This window comes from Limanda limanda, chromosome 2 (assembly GCF_963576545.1).
Source record: "Limanda limanda chromosome 2, fLimLim1.1, whole genome shotgun sequence".
NCBI lineage: Eukaryota > Metazoa > Chordata > Actinopteri > Pleuronectiformes > Pleuronectidae > Limanda > Limanda limanda.
Window position 1 is genome coordinate 23,737,704 of NC_083637.1, and position 19,366 is coordinate 23,757,069.

The 19,366-nt window shown below is 41.7% G+C and overlaps 3 protein-coding genes across 6 annotated transcripts; 2 read left to right on the forward strand and 1 right to left on the reverse strand.

The window, feature by feature from the left end:
• Nucleotides 1-399: 399 nt before the first annotated feature.
• On the reverse strand, nt 400-4,196 carry tk1 (thymidine kinase 1, soluble). The gene is made up of 7 exons (XM_061094052.1): nt 4,075-4,196; nt 3,871-3,902; nt 3,330-3,443; nt 2,792-2,885; nt 2,458-2,547; nt 2,067-2,186; nt 400-948 (listed from the first exon to the last, which is right to left on the reverse strand). Exons 1-7 carry the CDS (start codon nt 4,138-4,140, stop codon nt 772-774), a joined length of 693 nt encoding a protein of 230 aa, XP_060950035.1. The 5' UTR covers nt 4,141-4,196; the 3' UTR covers nt 400-771.
• An 848-nt stretch (nt 4,197-5,044) lies between these two features.
• afmid (arylformamidase) lies at nt 5,045-10,593 on the forward strand. Its single transcript, XM_061084156.1, has 11 exons — nt 5,045-5,246; nt 5,545-5,635; nt 6,826-6,930; nt 7,042-7,090; nt 7,175-7,260; nt 7,379-7,451; nt 7,647-7,744; nt 7,911-7,989; nt 9,040-9,175; nt 9,442-9,546; nt 9,822-10,593. The coding sequence occupies exons 1-11, from the start codon at nt 5,217-5,219 to the stop codon at nt 9,849-9,851; spliced, it is 882 nt and encodes a 293-aa protein (XP_060940139.1). The 5' UTR covers nt 5,045-5,216; the 3' UTR covers nt 9,852-10,593.
• Nucleotides 10,594-11,583: 990 nt separating this feature from the next.
• On the forward strand, nt 11,584-19,092 carry cant1b (calcium activated nucleotidase 1b). Of its 4 annotated transcripts, none has more exons than XM_061083508.1 (5): nt 11,584-11,693; nt 15,568-16,170; nt 16,274-16,414; nt 16,620-16,823; nt 17,182-19,092. In XM_061083508.1, exons 2-5 carry the CDS (start codon nt 15,633-15,635, stop codon nt 17,550-17,552), a joined length of 1,254 nt encoding a protein of 417 aa, XP_060939491.1. In that variant the 5' UTR covers nt 11,584-11,693; nt 15,568-15,632; the 3' UTR covers nt 17,553-19,092. The 4 variants fall into 4 exon arrangements, with proteins under 4 accessions (XP_060939491.1, XP_060939490.1, XP_060939489.1 ...); XM_061083507.1 differs by lacking the exon at nt 11,584-11,693 and adding an exon at nt 12,222-12,380; XM_061083506.1 differs by lacking the exon at nt 11,584-11,693 and adding an exon at nt 12,532-12,627.
• Nucleotides 19,093-19,366: the final 274 nt, after the last annotated feature.

Here is a 19,366-nt window from a genome sequence, read left to right on the forward strand (position 1 = left end):
CTTTCATCTGTTGATGTAAGGAGAAATATGTTTTTCAAATCATATTGTTTATATAATAAAATCACTCACAGGCTGTTCAGACATAGTGATAAATATTTTTGACTTTGTCTCTACTACAGGTTATATATAGTATAGCCTTCCAGGATTTTAACAGGTTATTTTGGTCCACGATAGCATGTGAGGGCTTTGGATTTCACATCACTGAAGTATAACAGCCAAAACACTTACTTTTAATACATCTGTGTAAAGATCATTTCAACTGTTTTGAACCCATAAATTGTACTATTGTACAGCTCCTGGTCAGCCATACATAGTGAAACAGACTTTTCCACAAATTCATAATAAATGATGGCAACACATACGTTTAAGATAAAATAAATTATAACTTTAGTCACCAGAAAAATCTACAGTTAAAGAAGGTACAAATTGCATAAATATTACAGATGTTGATTATATTGTAGTGAAGCCTAGGTCAGTGAAATATTAGCTGGTTCATGCATTTCCCACCCCAAGTTTTTCAAGTGCACATCCCCATTAATCAAGTAATAAAACACAGAAAAAGTAGGTCAACACTGTTGGACACCAAATTCATAAGAAACAAACTGAGCTGATAACTCAATTCCACTGTAGACGCATCAAGATACCTAAAATACAAACAAACGGCAATCATTTCAAAGTATGTCAGTTAAAAAAAATAAAAATTGTCCAATGCGCTTGCATACGCACACACAACTCTCCCCAGATCGTGTGCTACATGTCTGGTTCTAGAGTTCAGATATGGAGAGAGGAGAAAGGTTTCCGGGGAACTCCACAGTCTAGAATTTTCCCCGAGGGATGTTGTGGCGTTTCATTCATAAAGGGAGTGCTGTTCTCTTTTTCCTCCATTAGACCCCCGTAACAACTTCTACACACCGCCTGATATTTGTCCGCTCCGCCGATCACTTCCACCTACGGCACAAACAAACAAGAAATGTCCCGTTAGAAAAGTATTGAAAGACAGAAGAGGCAACTTTCTTTATCACATTGTCTGGAAATGCACCAAATCTACTTGCTCTTCACTTAAATGTGGGGAGGTTTGTGGCAGAGACACAATATCTCAATAATGTTCAGTAATTATTTTACTCCTACAACTAAAAAAGAATTCAAAGTTAAATATAATCACTTTAGATATTAATTAAAAATATACATGGTCAGGTATTTCAGATGAAAAAAACCTGCCCTTCAAATAAAAGCCTTTTTCAGACCCTCATATTAACATCTGTGAGAGAGATCTAATTATAAGAAGGAAACTAAAAGTGTGTTCACATCTGGTATTAAAATGGGTCCTTATTGCATCTCAAGCAAGTATTTAAGGTGAGATCTGACTTCCCTGCTGTATGTATGGACAAACATAATCATAAGCCCTATTTGTGTGGTTTTACACAGTCTGACTATACAGATGTGTCTGTTGTCAAATCAATGTGCTGCAGTTTACAATGAAATAAAAACCCATCAGGAAAAAAAGTAGAAAATTGTTAAGTGGCAGTCAGTACATCACACGCACACAAAATGCATCAATACATGGGAAAATCTAAGAAGTTCATTGTCAAACTGTAGAGGGTCAAAGGACGTCAGCTGAGTAGGCGGTCCTTAATGTGGTCCAGGGTGCATTTGCATCAACACAGCTCAAAGAATGTGACCAGATTCAACCTGGAGCACCTCAAAATCAAGTGCTTGAATCCACAAATCACTTTTGGAGATTCAGGGGTAAACAGCGTTGCAGCCAGTCGACTCGAAGCGCCGTCATTTCCACCACAGGAACAGTATGGAGGCATTTAGTTTTGTTCTGTTGGTTTTTTTAACATTTGAAGAATTGGTTACCATTTACTTAAATTGGATTGGATTTGGCTGCAACGTTTTTTACCCCCAGTGACCCCAAAAGTGGTGTGTAGATAATGAGTGAATATTAAGTTTTGGGTGAACTATCCCATTAAGCTGTCCACCTGTAATTGGATCATCCAAATTAAACAGTTACAGCAGGTCTGAAAAGGGCCCAAATATTGTTCAGTTTATTGATGCCTCCTCACCTCCTTCTCTGCTCCTATCCTCTTGGTGTAGGCAGCTTCTCTGTAACACTGCATGCAGACAGCGTGGAGCTTCACCACGCTCTCTGCCAGAGGGACAAGATTCAGGATGTGTCCAAATGGCTGCAGGAATGCACAAGACAGCAGGAAAACAGTCAGGTATAATTACATTACAAGGACAGAAAAGACACTATAGTGTGAAATAAGGAGCACATTGAGAGAGTTGAGGAGCTGCGCATGCAGATTGTTCGCAGTACATCCTCAAAAATGTTTGACATTTTGTTGTTTCTCAACCCATCGTGATAGTCCGTCTGACCCTCGAGCATCCACACAGTGTCTGTTTGTTAAGGAGAACCAGCATCACGCTGATGGGGAGACAAACAGGGACACTTACCTTTCTCTGGAAAGTTCCATCCAAGGCAGCTACAATGATTGTCTTTCCTAAATTGGCCATCTCCTCACAAAACTCCACCGTGTCTGGAAACTACAAGAACATAAAAAAGCACAGATTTAGTGGCCGACCTCCAAACACTTTGTTCTATAGAAATATCTGTCTGATAAACACTGGATCTCAAGTTAAGACGAAGAATTTGTGACACACACACACACGGTTCCTCTAAATTAAAACTTTTCACAGGTCCAAAATAAAAACACGTTGTGTTCTTCCTGGAGGTGAAATGTTTCATCTGAAAAAAAGAACAGGGAAAATATAGAGTTCATATACTTACAAACTGTCCTTCATCAACTCCAATGACAGAGGCTTTCAGTGCCAGAGACCTCACATCCCCCAGACTGTTGGCTGGTACAGCCTCCATTGTGTTTCTAAAAGATAGACAGGATAAAGGTTAGATAATTGTGGATAAATGTTTCACACATTACTTCCTGCTTTTATACATATGAATAATATATCATAAGAAGCTACATAGTCTCACCACTAGTGGTCAGGTTTTGCTCAAGTTCATGGAGCAGATTGGTGAGAGACAATGCAATTTCCTCCTTTTTTTCTATCCAAATTTAACTTTAGAAAAGAGGGAAACGCTGTACATTTTCATCATAGGAACCCACCCCCCATAAATCCATTAATATCTTTTGGATCCAAACTTGGCTGCACGATTTTCTTCTCTCCTCTTTGTTCCATCATTTGTAATTAGGTATGTGCAAAACAAAAATAGTCTCACATTGTTAGTAACAAGGCTTCTTTCCTATTGACTTCATTTGTACGTGTAGGTCTGTACATGTGAACAACTTAGTGAAATATAAACTTACTTGTCATGTGTAGCCATGCCTGTGTCACTGTATCGCTGGTCTTTGGCATATTTGATCACCAGGCAGTTGTACTGAGCTATCTGGAAGCGGCGCACTCTCCTCATCAGCTCAGTGCTGCAAAGTAAATGACAATCATTTTTTTAACTCCAGTAAAAAACCCATCCATGTATTGTGTTCATGAAAACACAACTTATATCAGCTCAGCTATGTGACAGTGGATCTCCAACACTGATTTCATTCTACTGTAGCTTTACAATCAACATTTTGTACCATGTTGAGTATGAAGTACAGAATCGGTATGAAGTGACATTAGAACCTTAGGTGTTAATATGGAAAGTGGACGAGCTGCACACTTTCTAACATCCGCTTCGTTCTGCTCCCAGTGATGGGAGTGGGTTCAACAAAGCAGATTTGGCGGGATGGTGAAGTCTGCGCGGTCTGTGTGGTTTTAACTTTACTCTTAAGGTTTGAACATAAAGCGAGCAGCTAGCTCCACATGTACCGACACCTGGTGTTTTAACTTTGTGAATGAGTAACTCACCTTTTGCCTGAGAACATGGGACCGAAGATGACCTGCAGGAAACAGCACAGACAGTTCAGGTCGGTGGGTCTACAAGCACCGTGTTCATGCACATGCACAGTGACGTTAACATGAGCATCGTGCCCTGTTTGTTCCTCATGTAAATACTGGTAGTTTGACTAAATGTTGACATGTTTCACACAATGACGTGAAAGTGACACGAACCTGAATCTGTCCCCGGGCTTTCCTCGGTGAGGTTGGAAGAACTCTCGGGAAATCCACACAGTCCATTTCTATGAAAGGTTTAAATATCAATAAAGATGCCAACAATAAAAATAAGAGTATAGCTGCTGTTGTGTTGCTCTCTCAGAAGCAGCAGCTCAGAAACAATAAGTTGAATGTGGCGCGCCTGCAGCTATCCGCGGTTGTTTTATACCGGAAATGAATTCGACCAATGCACGTACAGGAAACAGAAACAAAGTTCCGCCTCTACTTGGGCAGGAAGGTTATTGATTGGTTAGGATTAGGGCACAATGTGAGGGTAAGCCAATCAGAGGGAGGAAAGGGGCGGGACTCTTTTCACCCATGGCGGGGAAAGTAGCCCGCCTTTACAACCAATCAGATGTGTGATAGCAGCGTGATGGTGCCACCCTCGACCAATCGGAGCACAGAGTACTGGACAGGCGTGTGTGTTTGGCTCTCTGAGTGGTTTGAAGCGAACAGCTGCAGCTCTCGTTCATTCGAACATTGCGCGAAAACTGACATCAAACCTCCTCACATGATGAAGACACAGCGGTCCTGTGCATGTGGGGGGGACACCTGTCATCCGCTATGTTCTGTGTCTTTACAACACAATGCAGAGACAAGTCCTTATTAGAGCTCAACAGGGAGATTTGCTGTGATGCAGCAGCAAAGGTGACAAACAAACAACAGACATCAGAAAAAATAAACAAGGAACGAACACAAGGAAATAAAAAGAATACAAATAAACCTGTCTACTGGATGCCTCAATGTCCTATGGGGAAATCATTACCATGGGCAGCCCGACCAACCACAGGCCACTGCGCCTGCGCGTCTCCAGAGGCAGGGGGCAAACGAGTAACTTGTGTTTACTCAGTAACAGAGTTTTGAATGAACCGAGCAGCTCAGGACAGACAGAGCTGGTGGTGGTGGGGGGAGTTTCCGGTCACTTGGCATGTGCACTGTGCTGCAGGTTGACTGTGCAAAGTGTAAGGTCCAGGTGTTCAGTCAAACCACCACCAGCAGCACCAGCAGCACCAGTAGCTCCACCAGGCACCGAGCACAGCTGGGTGGTTGTATCCGTCAGCACTCTCCTTGTGATTTAAACCACTTCAAGCGATTAAACAATGTTGCACTGGACTGAGATGACGAAAGATGTAAGTGTTTACATTGTTGACAGCTTTTTTTCTTTTGTTCTCGCCTTCTGGGATCAGTGTGTGTACAACAGGCTTCTATAACTGTTTGCATTCTTAAGCTTCCTTTGTTTCACTATTCCTTTTTTGACAGCTAAATAAAGGAAGTGATTTAAAGCAGTAAGAGATTATCCCCTCACAGAAGCAGTGGTTTAAATATGAGCACTAGGGGGCGCTGTGGCCCGTTTCAGCGGCTCACGGTGGTGGGTGTCCCCGGGTGTCTCATGGCCGCCCAGCTGACTGTAGTGTGTCACTGTGACAGGAGCTGGAGCGGCAGCTTTCCCCCAGCCGGTGGACCCCCAGGATGTCTGCGGACGACGTGGTCAAGGCTCACGTCAAGGCGCTGAAGGAAGGTCGGTGTGCTGTTTGACTCTAGAGGCTGATTCACCAAAAATACACAGGAAAACAAGCCGCGGAGGATATTTACAGCAGTGTAGGAGCAGGTGTCGTGTCAAATGTTGTATCCCTGTGAGGATCTGTACCTCTGTTGTATATATATGTCGTCCCATTAGGTCACTGGAGGCTGTGAAACATATAACCCAGGCTACTTTTTATTCGCTATATGTATGTAATATACAATTTGGACATATGCCTTCGATGTTTAAACTATACAAATGACAGAGGGATTTTGGGAAGATTTCTGTAACAACTTCACCTTTTGTTTTATTTTATAAGAAATAGCAGAGTACAAGCTCGTACTCCTGTACATAGTCCACACAAAGCGACATATTTGGGATCATGTTGAATTCAGTGAGCATGCTGTGCCAGCTTCTGTTGTCACAACTTCAAAGAAGAAACTGGAAACAGCCAAAATATGTTTCCTGTTCCTTTAGCAAATAAAATAAATCCTTAGTTGTTACACCATCGTCATACTAGATGTAAATTTATACACACATTTTAATACATTCAGTAGTTTTGGAAGGTATCATAACTCTTTATTAGAGAGCTGAGAGATGCTACATACAACAAAGCTCCCCAGCCAGAGTTTTATCAGGGATGTTTCTGTTCATTATCAGTCAGCACCTATAAGTCAGCAGCTAATTGAAAAGTGTTTCTGGATAAAACAAAGGCATAACAAATTCTGAGGTGAATATAATAACTAACCAGAATGACATTCATTTGAGCACAGATCTCTGTCAAGTTCATAATCCGACATATGGTTGTCTAGTTCTAGAAATAGTAAAAAATAAAATAAAGATAAAATACATTCTAGTGGAAATATAAAAGCATATAGAATATAAAAAAATCTTTTTACCTGAATGATTATTTTTCTTAGAAATTTTTAAAAATCCAGGATCGAGGACTTATCCTGCAATCTCACTACAATTTTAAATGAGTTCTTCTCAAAAATCCAAAAACTTGGATCAAATTGATGGAAAGATCATTCTTAAATCCACAGAATGATTTGCAACATTGCCTCCAATAATCTAAAACGCCCAGAAGTATAAAAAGAGTATAGACAATGTAGCCAAAGACAAATATGTACATAGTCTCATTGTACATATGTTGATAATGTTGTGCTTTGTTACCACTTGCTGTTCAGGTACACAGCGAGCCCGTGGTCTGGCTCAAACTTTACTCAACGTGCCATACGGTGAGGGAGATGGAGAGAAACTGGATGTCTACATACCCAAAACCAACTCTTTGGGTACGGACAGGAGTCGCTGTCTTGACACGGCAACCTCACTCCATCATCTTCAAGTATTGAGAAGTTAATGTCAAGCATGAGAACTAACAGGTGTCATTCCCTCTGTTCCAGATGTCCCTCTTGTTATTTACATACATGGCGGCTACTGGCAGTTTCTCAGGTACAGCATTGCACTTTCAGAAACCTCTGAACTGTAACATAGATGTATCAAGAACCCTTTGTCATGCTGATGATATGTGCACAGTAAGGAGGAGTCAGGATTCATGGCCGTTCCACTCATCGATAAAGGTGTGGTGGTGGTTGCCGTTGGCTACGACATTGCCCCCAAAGGTAGAATCTTTTCATTTCTGATAAAGTTTGTTTCTGTTCTCAGGGAAAGACGGAATATTTAAGGGGGATAAACTGATAATGTCAACTCTCTGCCTGTGGCCTTACTTTCCCTTTTCAGGCAACATGGACCTGATGGTGTCTCAAGTACGCAAGAGTGTTGTGTCCGTCATTCAGCAGTACTCTCACATCAGGTACCTTTGCTTGCTTTCCCCTGTTACCATCACCCAGTTTGAATTAAGATTGTTTTAATGCATCATGTTATTATGCTATTTGTTCTATCCCTTCTTCTTTCATTCACACAGAGCCAAAATGTCCCCATTTCCATCATAACTCCTCTGTGTTGCAGTTTGTGTTTCATGAAATCTCTGATCTGATCCGTCTCTCAGTGGTCTGTACCTGTGTGGACACTCTGCTGGGGCCCACCTGGCTGCGATGGTCCTCTCCACTGACTGGTCCCAGTACAGCATCACCCCTCAGATCACAGGTGAGTACGACCAGGTGAACTGGGATGAGTGCGAATACGGTAGACAATGCTTGACCTTATTATAATTAGCAGCACAATTAAATGGAAGCAAACAGAAATACAAGGTTGAGACACAAGCTGCATCATCAATGCATTGTTTTTAACTTTTTTCATAATTATCTTCCAGGAGCTTTCTTGGTCAGTGGCATCTACGACCTCCTGCCCATCCTGTCCACCTACGTCAACGAGCCTCTGAAGATGACAGAGTATGTAGAGGGCAACGTTTAGTGCAATAACATGTACTTGTGCAAAGTGCCTGATCTAAACTTACCTGTTTGGAATGGGCTATTTGTCTGTAGTTTTAGTGAACATGCTGTTGTTGTGATGGACAATGTCACCAAAAGTTATAGAGTCCCAGCCCCTGCTGCAACAGAGCACTGGTCACCTGTTCATTTTTTATATTCATTTTTAACGTATCTAGTGTCCACATTACACCAAATTCAACACTGCACTTCCTTTGGTTGTATCAGTGCTAGATCAGCCACTGCTAGCATAACACTCTCAATTCTCTGACTGAACTGTCAGCTGTCGAGTTGCATTGTGGGAAATGTAGGGACCAGGTTTGACAAGGAAGAGAAGTGTGTGAAAAGATTAGATCTGTGTTTCTGCTCCATCAGTTTTTATTCTTGTTTTATAACCATCTAGAGGGCGACATTGTGCAATGCTACATTGGTGCAAGGGTATAATCTGATTACTGACCAGATAGACTAGGGTTTTACAGTAATCAGACTTTAACAACATGTAAACTCATCATGCCCTTTCCTACTTACCCAGATTACTCTTAGTAATCCAGAGTTTGTCAACCTGGACACCACATGGTGCCATATATATATACACACATTTCTTTGTTAGATACTTCTTAGTAGAAAGTGTAATGGGAATGTGAGTATTGTACTCGTTTTGTATGGAAAGAAAAAAGTAACAAGGAAGCGTATAATATTTTCAGGAAACTACATTTGAGCTCATTTTAGTTCATATAAAAAAAAACTTGAGAAATGTTACTGCTGTGTGTGTGTGTGTGTGTGTGTGTGTGTGTGTGTGTGTGTGTGTGTGTGTGTGTGTGTGTTGTGTGTGTGTGTGTGTGTGTGTGTGTGTGTGTGTGTGTGTGTGTGTGTGTGTGTGTGTGTGTGTGTGTGTGTGTGTGTGTGTGTGTGTGTGTGTGTGTGTGTGTGTGTGTGTGTGTATTTGTCCTCCGCTGCTCCGTCGTGCCAGTCAGTGTCTGACTCCTCTTTCCCCCGGGTGTCTCCTGTGTGCAGGGAGGTGGCGGTGAGGAACAGCCCCAGCAAGCTGGTCCCTCAGCTCAAACTCTCGTCCTCCAGTTGTCACATGGTTGTGGCCCTCGCTGAGAACGACTCGCCGGAGTTTCGCAAACAATCAGAAGAATATTACAAAGTCAGTGCTGCTGATTTACTCCTTTGTCATTTTTTAAACCCTAAATCCTTTTGTTGGAGTTATTTCTTTTTTTCACTGATACAAATTATTAAAGTCTCAGTTCAAGTTAAGGATTCCTGCTGATCAACAAAGTAACAAATTGTGTTTGATTTGTTATTTAATAAACATCAAGTTAGCATGTTTCAAATGGTATGTTTAATATTTGTGTCTGTATCTAGTATTTCCTCACTTCTTCCTGTCCTGACCTCTGACCTTCTGCCTTAAAGACTCTAGAGGCGTCAGGACTGAAGGTGACCATGGAGGATGTGCCAAACACAGACCACTTTGATATCATTGAGCAGCTGGTAGATGGGGAGTATCACCTTACAAAGGTAAACAAGCACTCGACACTCAAATCATTTGACCTCTACGTCAATATGAATGTCAATGATGTTTTCCAGAATGTCTACATTCACCCTCTGATAATTAACTGTATTATTAATGTATGGTATACATGTACAACCTTGAACAATAAGAAATATTCTGATACAAGAATATTATCCTGAAAACGACATTTCAAGAAATATAACTATAAAAGTTTAGTCTTCAAAGATTTGTAATAGTCTTAGAACAACCGGATGTGTTTTAATTTCTTTATTATTTCCAGCTTCTTTTGAAGATGATGGGAAAGAGCTGAGGTGTCTTCGATCCGTCATCTAATATGAACATACCGCCGAATGAACACACACCCACCAATAATATATAATAATATGCATTATTTAATTATCTCGCACTGTGGTAAATGTACAATCTATCCACTTTGAATGATTAAGACTAATATGGCACAGATTGTTTTGAAGGTTTCTTGATGGTTTCATTGTTTTTGCTGAACTTTGTTCGCGGTAGTTACTGTGCTCAGAAAATGTCCTAAATAGGCTCAATGGGTCCAAACCACATTAACATATAGTAAAGACATTGTGTGCCTCACGCTGAATCACTTCAAGGACGGTGAATCAATCATAGAACTGATAAACCTGCTGATTTGTAAACAGTGACAATCTACAGCACGACTTGATGTCCTCAGAAAGGACAATCACAGCTTAACGACAAACCCTCCAAAGTGAATGAATCTTTTTACTGCAGCCTCCACAGTGATGATATGTTACACAGAGACTGTTAATGTGTCATCCACAAATGGTTAAATATTGATAAAGAAAACTATATATTTGCACTTTTTATTTTACATTAATGAAGTAGCAGAGTACTGATATCAAAAGAGACATATCTTTAAAAGAAATGTGAATAACTGATGCACATTGTTACGTCCTGCCCTCATTATAGCATCTTTATTAATCCTTTGCATCATTGTTTATACAATGTTCTGTTAATCATCACTGTAGATTATTGAGAATAATCACAATAAATGCTTTATTTGTGAACTTGTGTTGGCAGTTGTTTATGTATTTGATGCACTCATTTTCTAATGTATAATCTAGTCACATGTTACATATCGTCTCCAAATATGCCACAGAACTATTTCCCCTTATTATAGCTTCATTATCTTTATTTGAAAAAGCTGTGCAAGTCATACGAATGACGACTCTAATGTTTAATAACGTTTTTGACAGATAAGACTCATTGGAGATACATTTTCATCACTGGAACCCTTATTTCAGGTTTGTGTAATAATAAACAGCAGACTGGAACCATAGGGACCATTAGCAGGTAGGGTGAAAGGGTCATGGCCTGATGGCTCGTTCCCTGTTCTTCTCAGAGAAAGTAAGATTACCCTTAACATTTATCTCAGCTATGAACTTAGTCAGTAGAAGTGCACTGTTGGTTACAGAGTGGCTTTGCCTCTGCAATGCTAAAATAAGACAATCCTGTATTCATCTCATTTCGGGGAAAGTTTTGTTACAGCAACAAGTTCAAATAAATTCAATGTTATTTGTATTGCAAAAAATCTCAACATTCCTTATGCACTATCTCAAGTCTCCTTAGATTGTCATTACAGAGACCCAACAGTTCCTACAATGAACACAGACTTGGCGATTGTGGTAAGAGAAAACAGGCGAAGCCTCCAGCAGAACCAGATTCAGTGTGTTTGACCATCTGCTGCTTTCAGCAATGGATGGTAAAATTAGAAACATCAGTAAAAGTAATAAATATCTAATAATATAAGTGTGTGTAATGCATGCCATACATATTATACAGTGTGAAACGAGTTTATTTCAGGATTGCACTTAAGATATATTGAATTTGCACAGATGGAATATGAGTATTACAGTTAGATGAGTCAGAGCTTAGTGAGAGAGATATGATGCGTGCTGCTGCTGAGGTTCATTCTACTCGGGTGTAGCTTTTGACAGTGTGTATTTTCACAGTATATTCAGTAGCTTTAGACAGCGACATCAGCTGATCGGGTCCACGCAGCTCATACAGTCCACGGTCTCCAGGCAGGAGGAGCTAGCGGAGAGAAGCCGCCGACAGCACCGGTCCATCAGTGGAGCCGAGCCGAGCAGAGGAGCCTCTCCCCCAGGTGAGAAGCACGAAGCCTGCACACGACACCCAGGGAAGACCCGGGTTCACGGTCACTTCAGCTAACAGCTAGTAGCTTTAGCGCCGCTAGCCTGTCAAAGGTTAGCGCTAGCAGGCTCGAGTTGCTAGCAGGTGTTAGCCACACGGCTAACACCCCCAAACATTAACCCCGCTTGTTTGTATTTCTCGTTAATGATTCGCTAACGGTCTCATTCTCAAGTGTGTCGGTGTTGAATGCTTTGACTTCAACCAGAGGAAAGTGGTGAACAGTTCTCAGGGTTAAACTTGTTGTGTTTGTGAAGCAGCAGCCGGTCAAAGTTTGTTGGGTCCCTGCCTCCGTGGCTGGGGGTCCCACACAGGGAGCAGCGGATCGAGACCCCATTATTAACTCATATCTCAATGAGGTCCCGTTACTGCCGTGGCCTTCGATTTCAGCGTAACTCATCCAGTTGGGAAACTTGATCTGCTGTAATGGAGAGAACTAGGGAGGAGACTGGTTGAGAGAGACATAGACCAGTTCTTCGCGTGGGACAGAGACAGACGCGGGGCTGCTGGGACGTGGAGTTCTTCACGGGATGCGTGACAAGGAGAAAGGGGCCGGATGGGAACAGCGCGTCCAGTTTGTTTAGTAAACTCTCTGCCCGGAAGAACCAAACAAGGCGTGGGACGTCCCCGGTCCAAGCCCGAGGTGAGTGACCCAACTACCTGTTGTGTGATCGGTCCATCCTCTGAGTTGGGAACAAACAAGAAGCGTGTTGACTTATTCTTGTTGTACTCCCAGTTGCACGCACCCTGGGGATAAGAGGAGGGGTGGGGGGGTGGATCATTGATGTGGGACGGAGACTCAGGGACGCGCAGAGTTCATTATGCGAGGCGATCAGAGGAGAGCGGCGCCATGGTCACAGCGGGTTCAGTGGAGAAGAGGCGAAGGAAGGGTGAATACTGACAGTCTTCATACAGTCAGCCACACAGACAGGAGGGGGGGCGTACAATAGTGACAGTAAGGGCATTGTGTGTTTGACATGCGTGTTACATAGATTGCTTGTTAGCTGATGAGGCTGAACTTCCTGATGAAGAGGCAGAGAGGGGGGGAAAGTATGTGATGTCAGGCTGTGTGTTCCACTTCGTTAATACTGAATCACAACCGTTTGCTTCCTCACACATTATAGAGCATTCTTTTCTCTGTCTTGATCCTTTTTTCACTGATGCTGTTGTGGCATTTATTTGTTGGTTTTGCTGAATTGGGAAGATTGATCTGTGGTATAACATAAGTGCTCTGCCAAACCCAGGCCCGCCTACATGTTGCTTCAGCTCCACCATCAATGTTGCTCAAGATTAAGACTGCATTCATTACAGTAGTGTCTTCATGTCACGTTATGTTGCAGCCATAAGTTTCAGGCTCAAGCAATCATGTGTAATTGCTGAGGAAGTGGTTCACCTTTGGAGGAAAATAGTTTTTTTGAACCTTGAGCATAATTAAAGGCTGTTTGTGCTGCATTTTCGGTTTGAGAATATGACTATAATTTTCTTAAATATTTAATATGTAACACTTCACTGTCTAGAATGAGTTTGTTATTTTCTACTGTACTTATAAAGAATAGTTGAAAATCCTGATGACAGTATCCGGTTCAGTCTTTAAACTTATTATTATTGACTTAAATTGTTTTTTTTGTAGTATGGTAATTGTTTTGGCCATATGGTCAATCCATATGCTTCATGTAAGTTTATTTTATTTACAACAAGGGAGGTCATGCTTTGTGATGTGTTTAACTATGTTTTACAAGTGATGCTAAGTTTTGTCTGTAAAATGATATGAACTGGAGAACACCGTATTATGTGGCTCACTACAGGTGAGCTCAACCTATGCCAACACCGGATCACAGTTACTGTACCAGTCGGTTGCCCTTGACGACACAAAGGTTGAGGGTTACCTTGGTGTTCAGAGTCTCCCAAAACAAGCATGTATCTCGTATTTCAGTGGGCCGGGCGTCTGATGGCGTGTCATCCCAGCCCTATTACATAAACCTGAAGTATTTTGAAGGGCCTGTTTGTAACTCAAGTGAATGTAGACAACATCTTCTTTAAACACACAGAACCAAAGATCACATGTTAGTTAGTATATTAGTGTGAGTTTGTGAATTTCTGCATTTGTTCAGCACACTTTTAGATTTGGACTTTTGCTTCTCCTGGATTCAGGCTTGACACAAATTATTCATTACACAAGACTCCAACAGACATGTGAGGTGTCAAACTCATGCTTAAGTACAAGGCAGAATTATGGGAGTAGACGACAAGTGGAGGCGGTCTTTATTTCACATACAGGGGCTCAACTCTGATTTCACACTATGAGGAAGTAAAATGTTGGGTTATTTAATCCCTACACTAATAACATGCAGTTATAATATCTAAAGACCATTTTTGTACCTAAGTAGGACAAATTATTTAGCATCAAAATCCAAATAGAGCAGGGTTCATTTATCATCCTGTGGAAGTATGACGACCCGGCTTCGTACTCGGTTTGCATATTAAGAGGTTCTGCTTGAACATCACAACAAAGCCCTGTTGTGAAGAGAGAACAATAAACAAGAGCCTATTTTCAGGGATCTTACTTCTCCGTTGCTACGCCGGATTTCTGTCAGTTGGATTTTAAAGAGAGAAATTGGAGTGTCTGCCTGCAGGGCTCCTCTTTTGTGTGCATTTCGTGTCCTGAGAGTGGAGCCTGCACCTCAGACAAACTGCCAGAGGAGCCCTGCAGGTAGAGAACCTGTATGAGCTCAGTGTGGAGCTGAAGAGGAAAATGAAAACCAGGTGAGCCCAGTGGCTGTGTGGAACTGTTTAGTGTAATGGGTAGAGAGTGTGAAAGGTAAATAGACAGTTAATAACCCAAATGCATATGTTCTTGAAGGTCAGGGGTGTCTAGCTACCTAATGTTATAACTGCCTCTGCCTTTTTACATCACAACCTATGGTAAATGAACACCTAATAAAAAAAGCCCTCCTGCCCTCTCTGTGTGCCTGTCATTCAGGGTGCACATGAGAATCCCAACCAACTTAAAGCAACACTATGTACAGTAACCCTTACTGAGCAACAGCGCCTCCTGCAGCCACACAGTGATTCATTCCGTTGGGCTCCATGTCCAAAGTCATTAAATTGTTTTCATGTGGATAAAAATCAATGTGTTGAGCTCTGACTGTAGTCGCACTCACTGAACTGAAATTCAACTGAATGGTGGATATTACCCATGATCCCCAGCTTCCCGAACCAGAAGAGCTGTTGCTGTAATAAATACACCAACTATGTTTAGAATATTTAAAAAGTTTCCTCACTGAATATCGGCGATAAACGCTGGTTTTTAAATACTTGAGTCTTTTTTGACTGACCGCATTACTCTCGAGCTTGCCGTGTCGGATTCTGGCAATCCAAGCTCATTTGTCAGTCAGTTACGAATTCTCGCAGGAGATCACAGACATGTGTTGGTGGCACCATTCTCAAGTCAGTTTTCTATCAAACTAAATTTGAAACAGATTTTTCAAGGTAAAAAAGTAGTATAGTGTTACTTTAATGATCCTTAACATTCCACACTAATGTCAAAGTAGTGTGTAGAAGTGTAATCAACGTGTAATCAACCATGCAGTATTGTGCAACAAACTTATTTTTTCTCTTAAAATAAATAAAGAACCAATTAGTATACCATTAAAGTACCACATTAATAAGTAGAATCAGTAAGACTGTAGTACTTTAAAAATTATCTTAGAGGTCATGGTTTAACCTAGCTGTTTTCTCAATGAAGTAAAAGAGATGCAGTTCTCTCTCCCTTAAAACCACATCCTCCATCATGCCTTTTGCCTGATCTTTTTCTCCCTTGTTCTTTCCAGATCCAGGCCATGATAGTCATCAGCCCAAGTCTACGCCTGATGTCGAGAATGAAGACAACTCTTCCATGACCTCCTTCGGTGTGGCCGTCCGAGGCCTCCCTCTGGCCTTGGCGTCCATGACACAAGCTGCCGCCTCTGACTCACGCTTTCACCCAAAATGGCGGGCGATCACTTTGGTGACCCTGCTGGGATTAGTGCTCATATTGTACCTGCACCTGACGGTAGGGGACAGAGACACTCCTACCAGAGGTTACTATCGCAACAGGGCTCACAATTTGGAACTGTACAGAGAGGGTCAGGATGACATCTTCAAGGACGCTAACAGACAAACTGGCCGTGGCCTTGATGGCCGTCAGAAAAGGGAAAAACCTTACAATGACACTTATCCTTTAAGTCCACCCGAGAAGACAAGCAAAGGCATCCGGTACCGCATAGGTGTGATCGCAGACCTGGACACAGCATCACGCAGCTCTAAGGCTCAGACGTGGTTCAGCTACATGAAAAGAGGATATCTGACAGTCTCAGAGAGCGCAGACAGACTGCAGGTGGAGTGGGACGCGGAGACCGTCACCCTGGAGAGTCATCTGGCTGAGAAAGGACGAGGTATATGGTCTTGTCAATTTATAAGCTATATTCTGGGTATATGTTAATGTGTTCAAATCAATGTGTGAGTAATCTAATTTCATTTGACTATATCCTGCTGCAGGAATGGAGCTGTCGGAGCTTGTGGCATTCAACGGGCATCTGTACACTGTAGATGACCGTACAGGTGTGGTGTACAGGATCGAGGGAAACCAGGCTATTCCCTGGGTCATATTAACTGACGGCGATGGGTCAGTGTCCAAAGGTCAGTGTCCAGTTGGCATCTAGAGTATTGCTTCTCCTCAGCAGCATAAATTTGGTAGAGAGCTTACAACTGAACGACAAGCAAAGTTAAGCTTTCTTTAACTGGGAAAAATATAGTTGGCACTAAATAACTTTAAAATGTTGACGGTAATTTCCGCGGTGATCCACATGCCTCCTCACAGATCTTTACTTTCCTGTGTGTGCAGGGTTCAAAGCAGAATGGCTGGCAGTGAAGGACGAGCACCTGTACGTTGGTGGCCTGGGGAAAGAGTGGACCACGGCCACTGGAGTAATTGTCAACAACAACCCAGAGTGGGTGAAAGTTGTTGGCTACCATGGCGACGTGGAGCATCAGAACTGGGTACCACACTACAATGCACTGCGGAGTGCGGCAGGAATCCAACCACCAGGTGCTGACAGATGGTTTTTGTTTCCACTTCATAATCTTATCTATCAATTTAAAATTGCCAAGTAAGGCATGATGTAATGCAGAGTGACAGAAAAATGTAAACTGACTGGAGTGTGCAGTTTGGATCTACTTTAAGAGAAAAAATATCAAGCAGTTGATTTAATGATTTCTCGATATCAGCGACAACCCTCCTGCTTGTGAACAAAAATGACATATCATATAGAACCCATCTTATTTTAAATACACTTTCTACAGTTTTTAGCAAGTTGTCTTAAAAAACTTAGAAAGCTCAGAGAAATGAAAGCTTTCAATTGCACACAATCAGCTCCCATTCATTCTGTTGCTTCTCACTTCTACAGGCTACCTTATCCACGAATCCGCATCGTGGAGCGAGCGTCTCCGGCGCTGGTTCTTCCTCCCTCGCCGTGCCAGCCACGAGCACTACGATGAGGTGGCAGACGAGCGGCGTGCCACCAACCTCCTGCTGTCCTGCCCGGCAGACTTCAGCCACATGAGTGTACGGCACGTCGGACCGCTCAACCCCACCCACGGCTTCTCCTCCTTTAAATTTGTCCCAGACACGGACGATCAGATCATTCTGGCCCTAAAGTCCGAGGAGGACGCGGGCAGGATCGCCACCTACATCATCGCGCTCACACTTGACGGTCGCGTGCTGATGCCCGAGACAAAGATCGGGGACGTGAAGTATGAAGGGCTTGAGTTTATTTGAAAGCGACAGGACTAAAGGTGCACATGTTCCTGAAAGCAAACTTTGCAGGGGTCCTTCATGTTTCAGAGGATAAAGAACTGAACTATTTATATGCAACACTGTTGTTTTAAGTTTTAAGTATACATTCTCATCTCTGTTCTACTGTGCAATACTTTATGACACAAACTTTTATATTTCATAATTATATTAAGATGACTGAGAGGTGCAACCGAAGATAAAAGTGCAGGAGAGAGCCACACAGCCAGGGGAAAACAAATAAGTCCTATCAGCTGCAGACCTATATGTGACTGATGTTAGACAGCAGTGACTGTCAGCCCACAGCAGTCACCACCAAATAAGATTTTAAACTAACTTAAGTCAGTGCAGGTAAAATTATGGAAGCCTATTTCTGCCACTTAGTCGAAAAAAATCTTGTAAATCATTAGAACGAGAATCCTTCTCAATATAATGACTTACTGTCTGGAGATTAACACGTTTATATCCCAAATTAATGAGTGACCAATGATTTCCCCGTACTATTTTATATATTTTTACTTTTTAATCTCATTTGATTTAGCATCTTTTTTTGTTTCACTGGTGGATATTGGCTTCCTTATAAAAGAATACAGTCTCTTCATGGAGTTCCGCAGGACTCGCACACATTAGATGTGTTAATGCTTGACAGTGGGTGTGCCCAATATTTTGTGCTGTCGCAATCATTTTAACAACAATTTAATTCTTGAGACATACAACATAGTTAGCTTTCATGCTAACATGCTATGCTAGTTATCAATACTATGCTAAAGAGAGGTAAGTGGTATAAAATAAAATCCACAACCAGATGAACACCAGGGTCACCAGCTGCCTCTGCCTCCTCTTTGAATCAACATTAACATACAAACGGTATTAAAGGGATTTGATTGGCTGGTGCCTTCACTGCCATATAAAAAGTTTAGGGCTACACAACCACACAGCACGATGAACATGTAGCAACGAAACCACAATGCAGATCGCCAGCGAGGGCCCCACCCACAGCATTTCCATTAAATATTTCAACACACTCATGCGAGTCCTGCATTAGACCTCCTGGTTTGATGAGACACTTCTGACATAGATATCCACCAGGTCGATGTGGACCTCCTCCACTGCAGCTGAACTCTGCTGGTGGTGAAACACTCAGGGGAACAAGGTGAAACAGCAAGTTCCAAAGCAAAAAGAAATGAATGTCCTTAAATTACTTGAAATATTGAACTTATTTGTTGCTTTTAGATTTTACTTTGACCTTTTAAGACACTTGTTTCTCTTATTAATTTTGTATTGATTTATATATTAATGGGTACAGCCATTATCTTTTTTATTATAGCAAACTCTTCTGTTAACCATGATAAATTATTCTGGGCAAGTCCTGCTCAATTGTTCACTCTCATTTTAATAAACTGAATATTATCAGCTTTTCAAACCAGTAGACGGAAAAACCAGCGACTTTATACAAAGATAAACAATTAATATATTCATTTTGTATCATCTGAAAATACGTATTAAAATGTCTTCTTTTCTTTAATCGACTTATGTTTGTGTGGACCACCTGCAGACGCCTGTTTGATTTATAGTGCAAAGTGTTTATAGTGATCAACTGATTATATGGGTCAAAAAGCTAGGGACACCTCATTCTTGTACAAATTCATTCAAAATAATTTGATTAGTTTTCATTTGGGGTCTTTTCTTTACACATAGAAAAATTCATTTTAAGCTGCTGTCACATCATTAGGCTCTTTTCTAACTAGCTCAGGGTTCTGAACTGCTAATGTGCAGCGACTGCTCCTTCCTGCTTTCCC

Coding starts and splice junctions, on each gene's coding strand:
- tk1 (XM_061094052.1), bottom strand. CDS start 4,140: ATGGACTGTGTGGATTTCCCGAGAGTTCTTCCAACCTCACCGAGGAAA. Junction 3,903..4,074: donor AAGCCCGGGGACAGATTCAG/GTTCGTGTCACT, acceptor TGTTTCCTGCAG/GTCATCTTCGGTCCCATGTT. Junction 2,187..2,457: donor ATGGAACTTTCCAGAGAAAG/GTAAGTGTCCCT, acceptor GCATTCCTGCAG/CCATTTGGACACATCCTGAA.
- cant1b (XM_061083506.1), top strand. CDS start 12,588: ATGGTCACAGCGGGTTCAGTGGAGAAGAGGCGAAGGAAGG. Junction 12,628..15,567: donor GGAGAAGAGGCGAAGGAAGG/GTGAATACTGAC, acceptor TGTTCTTTCCAG/ATCCAGGCCATGATAGTCAT. Junction 16,415..16,619: donor CGATGGGTCAGTGTCCAAAG/GTCAGTGTCCAG, acceptor CTGTGTGTGCAG/GGTTCAAAGCAGAATGGCTG.
- afmid (XM_061084156.1), top strand. CDS start 5,217: ATGTTGCACTGGACTGAGATGACGAAAGAT. Junction 7,452..7,646: donor CAGCAGTACTCTCACATCAG/GTACCTTTGCTT, acceptor TCCGTCTCTCAG/TGGTCTGTACCTGTGTGGAC. Junction 7,990..9,039: donor GAGCCTCTGAAGATGACAGA/GTATGTAGAGGG, acceptor TCCTGTGTGCAG/GGAGGTGGCGGTGAGGAACA.